General features: G+C 40.6%; 1 protein-coding gene across 1 annotated transcript; it reads left to right on the top strand.

Moving 5' to 3' along the window:
• The first annotated feature begins 384 nt into the window (after positions 1 to 384).
• LOC138616181 (gonadotropin-releasing hormone II receptor-like) lies at positions 385 to 8,289 on the top strand. Its single transcript, XM_069690306.1, has 4 exons — positions 385 to 549; positions 1,181 to 1,777; positions 4,063 to 4,267; positions 5,742 to 8,289. The coding sequence occupies exons 2-4, from the start codon at positions 1,229 to 1,231 to the stop codon at positions 6,251 to 6,253; spliced, it is 1,266 nt and encodes a 421-aa protein (XP_069546407.1). The 5' UTR covers positions 385 to 549; positions 1,181 to 1,228; the 3' UTR covers positions 6,254 to 8,289.
• Positions 8,290 to 8,904: the final 615 nt, after the last annotated feature.

Below are 8,904 nucleotides of genomic sequence, written 5' to 3'. Positions count from 1 at the left end.
GATATTATCTTGTTTTTAAAGTTTCTTGTACTTTTTTCTAAAGGGAATTAATGAGGGATTCATAAAATATTTCTGATTCTGATTTTGTTCACAGTTTGTATGAACGCATTGGCTACAGTAACATTACAAATGAATGGAGTTAATAAGAGCAGGTCTGCTTTGATCTCGGTGGCAGCGATGCTAATAAGGTCTGCAATGCCTCATTACATTTGTTCTGGCTGAGTTAAAATTAGAAACTTTAGATTCACTGAACTGACGCTCCTGGGTGCCGCAGATAGCCGCGCCCACAGAGCGCGGCTGACGCACACTGCGGAGGGAGTACAAAACGCGGCTGGAAAAACTACGGAGGAGACACAGTGCTCAGACTGCGAGAGCAGACTGGAGACTCTACAGACTGACTGACGGACTATCCACAAACTCGCTCTGCACTCAGGATCATAAGCGGTGTAGCAGGAGCGTCGAGGAGTTCTTTAGAAGAGTTTTTTTTTTTTTTTTAATCTTTGTCTGATCTGGGAAATACATTGCTTCACAACACCAAGGATATAAAATGTACGTTTTTTCCCCAGCTATTTATTGTATTTACATGTTTATGTATATATTTAGTTTTTTTGCATTTCATGTACAGAAAATGTGCAATTACGCACACAGTAGACTGTATTTTACATTGGCTGCACATCTTAAATGTTGGTTTACAATTTATATGACAGATACAAATACATTATGCAAACTAGAAGTCATGATTAAGCTTTTATTTATTGCAATTTTCATTTGTCACTGGTTGCTGAATTTAAAGTTTGTCCTATAAATATGTAAGACTTAGACTCCCTACATAAATGTGTTAATCTCCATTTTTTTTGGACTCATTTAAGAGTGATGTCATCAGGGTGTAATTATCTTGATTGGCTGTCAGATGTTGCTGCTGGTGGTTGTGGTGCAAATTTCAACAGGAGACCCCTCCAAGGACATACCATGGTTTGTTCGAGGCAACCTTTCCACCTCAGTGAGCATCATGTGTCCACCACAGCAGGCTGCTCCCTCTCTGTCAGCCACTGTTCTACTTGCACAACACATTTGTTTTGTCTTGTTATGCAAATTAATGCAGATACATCTTTTGAGCCAACTTTACGCATGAAGCTCATGTATTGTGTTGTTCTGCTTTATTTCCCATTGGCTCCACCAGCCTCCATATAGCTGAACAACATGCTGACTCCGTGGTGAGGGTCAGAAAATGAATGCCTCCGCCTGCTGTGCTCCTCCAGTCGTCATGTATCAGCAGAGCTCAGGGTTTGACCTCAATGCCAGCTGCGACTGGCCGACTCCTCTCTGTAATTGGACGTCAGTGGACAGAGACCTGGAGCTGCCTACTTTTTCTACAGCGGCCAAAGTCAGAGTGATTATTACCTTCATCCTGTGCGGTATTTCTACTTTTTGCAATCTGGCTGTGCTTTGGGCGGCCAACGGACACAAGCGCAAATCCCATGTCCGAGTGCTGATAATCAACCTGACAGCAGCTGATCTCTTGGTCACCTTCATCGTGATGCCTGTCGATGCTGTGTGGAACATCACAGTGCAGTGGCTGGCCGGTGACCTGGCCTGCAGATTCCTCATGTTCCTCAAGCTGCAGGCAATGTACTCCTGTGCCTTTGTGACGGTGGTGATTAGTCTGGACAGACAGTCAGCTATCCTCAACCCTCTGGCCATCACCATGGCGCGGAAAAGGAACAGAGTCATGCTAATGGTGGCGTGGACTATGAGCGCCTTGTTCTCAATCCCTCAGGTAAAATAAGACAGGTGATTACAGCTTGACTGCCCATTTGGAAGGAAGCGATTCAGAGAGAATTGGTGAAAAGGACTCTTGTGTAAGGCTCTTCAATGAACAACCGAAAGCTCTCCTCTGTCACAGCGTGCAGGCTATGGACCTTTTTACTGAGCAGGAGATAGCTACATTTGCATATGTTTTCTCAGTCTCATATAGAGCTATAGAGCTGTATGCGTAGAGGATATTAAAATGTGACGTTTTACATTAAATTAATTCCCATACATGGTTCATCATTATCTATGTGCATTTACATAAAATGTAGCATTTTGCGGAGGCTCTGATGCAAGAAAACCTGCCGTATGCTCCAGGGGTCCCAATAAAGTCTCGGTTTGAGGGATTAATAGCTCTACAGTTCTGTTATAAGGATGAGGAGCCGTAATCCTGGTGGTACAGAGGCCTCCTTGTAATCAGTGAGAGGCAGCGGAGCGTGAAAAATTGTTGATCATGTTGTGGGAAAAAAAAAGAAAGAAATGTGGCCACCAAGCTCTCCAAACATGTTAGATGATACTGCACAGAAGTGGAAGATACTTGATGGTATCTTCTGAAAATGTCCGAGAACTCCTACATCACATATAGAGAATACAATAAGATGAGGTCTGAAAGGATTAGATGATCAGTCAGTTCTTCTTAATAATATCTTTTGGCTTATGGACTCTTGGTTGGATAAAGTAAGCAATTTGAGAACGTCAGCTTAGGCTCTGGGAAATCATAATGGGATTTTTTTTTCTGGACTCATGCTTTATATATATTGGGATGCAACAATTATGATTCAGGTCTGCAAACTAAAAATAAAATTAGCCCTCTTTGTTAACTAACTGACCCTTCATGTTAACAGTGGCAGGTTTGTCATTTAAAAGTAGTAGTCATTTTTGAAACACTGAGAAACAGGTAAAGAAATAAAAATGCACGCCTCCCATTTTTAGCAAGCAACCATTAATTTTGCCAGTAGAAATGAAACCTGCCGCTAGCAGATAAGCTAACTTGAGTGGGTAGAAAATGCTTTCTCTGGTTGACTCTCTGTTCCAAGTTGACCCATTTTTAAAACCGAATCCCGGCATAGTCTCTTAAATAGGTTTAAATAGCGCATATAAGCGCATATCAGGCCAAAAATAAGTATTCTCAACAGCTCCATTTGGAGACCAGCATGGTATCGATGCCAAAGTGTGTAATACACCCTTCAGTCCACTAGAGGAGTGTCAGCGTCACATTTTGCCTCGATTAGTCGTGAAACGTACACACGGGTGTGACCAGGGTCAAAGAAGGAGGTCATGTGACAAAGTATGAAGCTCAATAAAGTCAGAGTAAGGATGGAGGTGTGAGGTGGTTGAATGTATCAAACCCAGGAATTTTTTTTATCGACCAGGGTTCAAGTTCATGAAAAAGTGGCATGGATTTCTTTTAGGTAATGTAAATAAGTTTTAAAAAAAAATGCAGAAACGTACTGTTATTGTATCCCAAACCGTGATATTTTCCTAACGTTAATCAAGTGTTTTTTTTCCTAACCACATGGTTTTTGGTGGCTAAACCCAAGGCAGCTTACTTTTCATGCCTGGTGAGGCTAAACGAGAGGCTGACGCAGTTATCCTGTAGTGGACCAGCAGGTGAAGCCTATTACACACTTCGCTGTGGCTGGTTGCAAAAATATAGGAATAAAGAATCACTATTTTTTGTGCTTTTCTATGGAAAGGATAGATTCAAGCGTTGCTGCTCATATTTTTGGAGAATACGTTTCACTATTAACGATACAAGAGAAAATGCTTTTTGGTTGAGGACTATGATGAGTGTGTAAGATGACATTATCTTGTAATGTGTCTGGCTGGGGTCGCTGGAATGTAAACTTTCCAAAATCCCCCCCAAAAATGGGACAGGAGATTCAAATTGCATCCATGATCAGCTTCCACACAGTGCAGAAAACACATAACTCCACAAAATGATGCTATTTATAGTGATAATAACCACTGTTTGTGTGAGGGGTTTGGCAAACTCAACCTATCAACCTATTAAACACACCAAACTCAACACACTTAGTTTTTTCCATGTTATGCACTGTAACGCTACATTACTAATTGGCATAGTACACCGGCATGTAGCAGTAAATTGTAATCTATTGATGGGCTGTTCGGTCAAATCATTGAAATAATATTTGAATCTTGAAACAACAGTCATGGCAAAGAAAATACAGACTTATGACTGCTGACAGCAAAATATTAACATGTTTTTATTTTTTACTTTTAATCCCATAGATGTTCATTTTCCATAACGTGACCATTACCTATCCAGCAAACTTCACTCAGTGCACCACTAGGGGGAGCTTCGTCACTCACTGGCAAGAAACGGCCTACAACATGTTCACCTTCTCCTGCCTCTTCCTGCTGCCGCTGCTCATCATGATCATCTGCTACACCAGGATCTTCATCCAGATCTCCAAGCAGATGACAAATAGGAAATGTGAGTACACACATAGTTCTGCTATTCAGTTGCTCCAAACAAAGACGAGACACCAAGCAAAGATGAGAGACACGTTCAGGCTGAAAGGCGTTGAATACAGCAGGTTGGGTGGATTCGACTTTTGACCTCAGCACCTGTTACGTCACTATGTGACGTAACCTATTTCTTCATCCACTTCCTGTTGTTTTTACCTGTCAGTAACGTCTCCTGTGATTTTAGACCCAACCATTCCCACTTGCCCTGTGGTTAATATTCCTACTTTCAGCATCCCCTAACCTCTCCACCCACATGCACACCTGCTGCTCCTTCCCTCATTACCTCCTTAGTTCACATACAAGTCCTTTTTCAGTAGTCTTCGACAGATTCTCTGTGCTCTGGTGGTCGTTTTGCATGATCCAAATCTTTGTTGTACCTTTCCTTTTTCAGCCTGTAGGTTGATAGCTCAGAGGTTGTTAGTGTTTCACACAGATTTCAGAATAAGAGGAGAATATCACCTGAAATAGTCAGCCAATAACAGGTTTATACCAACATCCTACATCCCGCCTCTTCACGTCTCTTGATCTGTCCACCACTTTTGTTCCAGACAGAAATAACTCAACAACTATTGGATGCATTGCTACAGTATGCAATGTGACATTCATGGTACCCAGAGGATGAACCTTTAAGTCTGTGGTGATACCCTGATCTTTAATCTATCATCACAGGCTGTGATTTTTCTTTCTGACGTGTCAAAAGCTGGATTTCATGTAAATCTGCAGATATTTGGGCCCCCCTCCAGATGAATTGAACTATTTTGAACATCATTTTTCCTCTAGTGACGTTTAAAAATCAAATACCTTAAAAAGTAATCACATTCCATCAGCTGTAGTTGTAATTTGCAGATACTGCTAATGCTGACGTGACAACATGCTATAGTATGTGAGCTCAAAGCACCACTGTGTCCTATAGCATCATAGAGCAACTAGCATTGCTGTAGACTCCTTATCTTGTCATCCAGTAGTAAGTGTTTTCATAATTGCACATATTTCTCCTATTTTCTGCAATTTAAAAAGGTTTTCTGGGGCTGCCATCAATGTTTAGGTCCAAACGTTTTAAGTACTCTGTGCCCTCTGTCTTGTAAAGTACATTAAGTCAGTTAAGCAGGAAATATTGGATTACAATGCTGATTTTGCAACAGGACATATGTTGGATCATGATAATACATTTTAAGTTAAAGCTTAGTGCTGTATAACAAATAAGAAGTAATGTTTTGACCTTTCCCTCAAGGATTGTGTCGGGGAACGATATGTGGAGTAATGTATGGAGAGCTGACAAAGATGGCCTCAATGAAAAAAAAAAAAAGTGTAAAAAGGAAGATACAAATTGACGGTTTTATTTGTGAAACAGCTCGTTATCTTATATAAATTCTCCTAAATTCCCAGTTCTTCTAAAAATTGTGTTTGTATAAGTTGCTGATTGTCCTTCTTTCCTCCAGTATCCTCCAATGAGCCACATCTCCGCTGCTCAAAGAACAACATCCCCAAAGCGCGAATGAGAACTCTGAAGATGAGCATCGTCATCGTGATCTGCTTCATCGTGTGCTGGACACCGTACTACCTGTTGGGTCTGTGGTACTGGTTCTTCCCGGATGACCTGGAGGGAAAGGTCTCACACTCCCTCACCCATATCCTGTTCATCTTCGGGCTTTTCAACGCCTGCCTGGACCCCATCATCTACGGCCTGTTCACCATACGCTTCCACGGGAGGCTGAGAAACTGCTACTGCAAAGCTCCGGCGATGTCTAGCCTGGAAACTCACACTGTGATATCGGAGTCGTTGAAATGCACTGCAACTGCTTTACCCTGTAAAAGAGGGAAGACCACTGGTGAAAAGGACAGCAGCTGTGAACAGGTAGAGACAAAACCCACTGACAGCAGAGTCGGACTTAGTTCAGTCCAGGTAGGAGGAAGGCAACTTTGCCATTTCAGCACTGAGAGCAAAATATGATTAACAAGGGACTTAAAATTTCTAATGAACTTGTTCAATACTTTTACCTTCTAAAGGATGTGTGTGAACATATTTTGTGTCACAATCAGACCTGACATGCATGTGTAGAATACATCTGAAGATGTGATGTGTCCAACACTTGGCTGACCAGCGTCTTTGTCTCCAGATGTGTCTTTGTGTGTACGAGGCTGTCCATCTTTCTCCATAAACACAGTGAAACGTGTTGGAAGCTTGAAGCTTTTCACTCTACTATATACATTATATGTCTTCAAAAAGCTCCGGCATTAAAAGAAGAATAGAAGACGGGCATTGCCATGATTACAGAGGAATGATGTTTGTGTTCTGATGTTTCTGGTTATATACATGCCTGCAGGTGTATTAGAGAGCTGATCCCCAGATGAAGATGAAGCCTCATTAATAAAGTGGGAATTCAGTTCAGGAGGCCGAAAACATGCAGAGAACAATCGAGGTTATGCTGCACTGTAGATGTCAAAGAAACTAACCGAGTCAGAAAGTTTTAAGCTGTGACTGCAAAAAGACCCTTTCTTAGTTGACATTTTGTCTTGTCACAATAGAAATGGACTGCTGTCACTAATGACATGAGGCACAGCTGCCAGCCTGCTGGTATAGCTGAAGCAACTCTTACACCTTTTTTAATACTGTGATGTTACAACGTCTTGTTTGAAAAAGGCTTTCAGAGGTCACATTTTACAGAAAAGACACAGTTTTGTCTTTTCTGAGACTACTCTCCTTTACAGGATGGAAGATTAAAGAACATCAGGACCATTGCATGTACTGTTAATGCTGATAACGGAGATTGTTAAAGGCTGCTTGTTTAATGCATCTCACACGGTGAACTCTACTCTGAATAATGTAAACTACTGCTTATTATCTTAATTTTCCCCATAAAAAAATTGTAAGAAAAACGGTCACAAGAAGATTGCTGATTAGAGAACATTAGCATTTGGCTTGATTAAACCTGAATAATTTAATTTAATTTAATTTCTAACAAATTAATCTACATTTCATACAGGCAGTAATTGAAATAGGCCAATGGTTATAATACAGCCCTTCTATTACCCTGTTACCTAACTAACAGAATCATTGAATGAGTATTGGATTACAGCCAGAAGTTTAATGATGATCTTGGAAGATGTTTTTGGAAGAATTAATTCTACTAATAACCAAGTCTGATATGCACTCACTATATATCCAACTGATGTCTCCACCAAGCATTAAGTGGTGACAGCAGCTCCAACTGTCATTAAATTCTATTAAATGAGATGAGAATATACCAAGATAATGTGCCCTGACCATACAATAGACAGATCCACGAATCAAAGTATGTTTTTCTGCCCCTGAAAACCAAAATGAACGTCTCAAAAATATGAACATGACACGATCTTCACTCTGAGTGGGATGCTAAAAGTCTGACTCAGCTGCACAAAAACAAGAAAAGAAACTGGAGAAATATTCAAGATTATCCTGATGTAACAAACTTTAAGGCCTGGGACACACTGCCTGCGTGACAGGTGCGTTCACAACTTGAGTATCAGCTGTTGGTTCATCAACACTCTTTGCCTCTCCTCTTTATTGCTTTCCGATGGCGAGGAACACGGCGTGTCTGTGACTCACTGACCCGCCTCTGATCGAAATGATTGTCAGCAGCAAAGAACATGAGCTGAGTAAACCTCTATACAGAAGTTAGATCCTTTAAGTCCGGCCCTATATAATTCAATTGATATAGTTCATACAGCCAGCAGATAAGGGTTTAGATGAAACAGCCATTGAATAGACAATGATGAACGATGTTAATAAATATGTACTGTACAGACATACTGTTAATATAAAGCATTCTATTGTATCAGTGGTAGCATGTGTGAGCTGCATTCATGTGCACATTGTAATGTTCAATACCGCTGGAAAGAAAAGTGATACACAAGGCATGGCTCTCCTTTAATTGGACAATCTCTACTCCAAATCCCACCCCGCACCCTCCATTCCCTTCCCTCCCTTCCTTTTCCTCTGGCCTGCAGCAATGAGTGTGGAATAGTGACTGGGGGAAAAAAAAAAAAAAAAAAGGAGATTACAAATGCAAACAGCCAAAACGATGTGTCAGAGGAGATTAATGGTGTGCTTGTAAATTAAAAGAGAAATGTCATGCATGTTGGTTCTGGCACATTTAAAGGATGCCACCTGAATGCCTTCCTGCTCTGAGCTGGACACAGACACCTGTGAAAAGGATCTGAACAGACATGAATAGTCATGCTAAAAACTGCATCTCGCAGCTGGTAAAGGACACTATGGCGTATACAGAGGACGATAAATGAAAACTATGGCAATATAACCATATTTAACTACAGTATGTTTCACTATACGAGGTTTATATTCACTGAGACAAACAGCAGAATTATTTGTGCTCCAATGTTACAGTAGATTATGAATTGTAGTTATGACACGCCAGTCAGTTTGTTTGTATAGTTTCTAATTAAATTTGCAATTCATTTATGCAATGCTGTTTTCTTTATAATGACAGAATTAATTGCTTTATTTGTCACAGCGTTGCTTCGAAACATTCAGCTTTGAATTTCTCACATTCATTTCTAAAGAAATGGCCTTGTCCAAACCTTTTCATAGAAGTACCCTTTTAA

Source organism: Brachyistius frenatus, unplaced genomic scaffold (genome assembly GCF_029030835.1).
Source record: "Brachyistius frenatus isolate BFR_SWC_R1_liver_20210118 unplaced genomic scaffold, ASM2903083v1 Contig_9, whole genome shotgun sequence".
NCBI lineage: Eukaryota > Metazoa > Chordata > Actinopteri > Embiotocidae > Brachyistius > Brachyistius frenatus.
The sequence above is the reverse complement of the archived record's forward strand: the minus strand, read 5'-3'. Positions and strand labels throughout refer to the sequence as shown.

Excerpts from the sequence above, each read along its gene's own strand:
- LOC138616181 (XM_069690306.1), top strand. The coding sequence starts at position 1,229 with ATGAATGCCTCCGCCTGCTGTGCTCCTCCAGTCGTCATGTATCAGCAG. Across the intron at positions 1,778-4,062 it reads CCTTGTTCTCAATCCCTCAG|ATGTTCATTTTCCATAACGT; the intron begins GTAAAATAAGAC and ends TTAATCCCATAG. Across the intron at positions 4,268-5,741 it reads GCAGATGACAAATAGGAAAT|TATCCTCCAATGAGCCACAT; the intron begins GTGAGTACACAC and ends TCTTTCCTCCAG.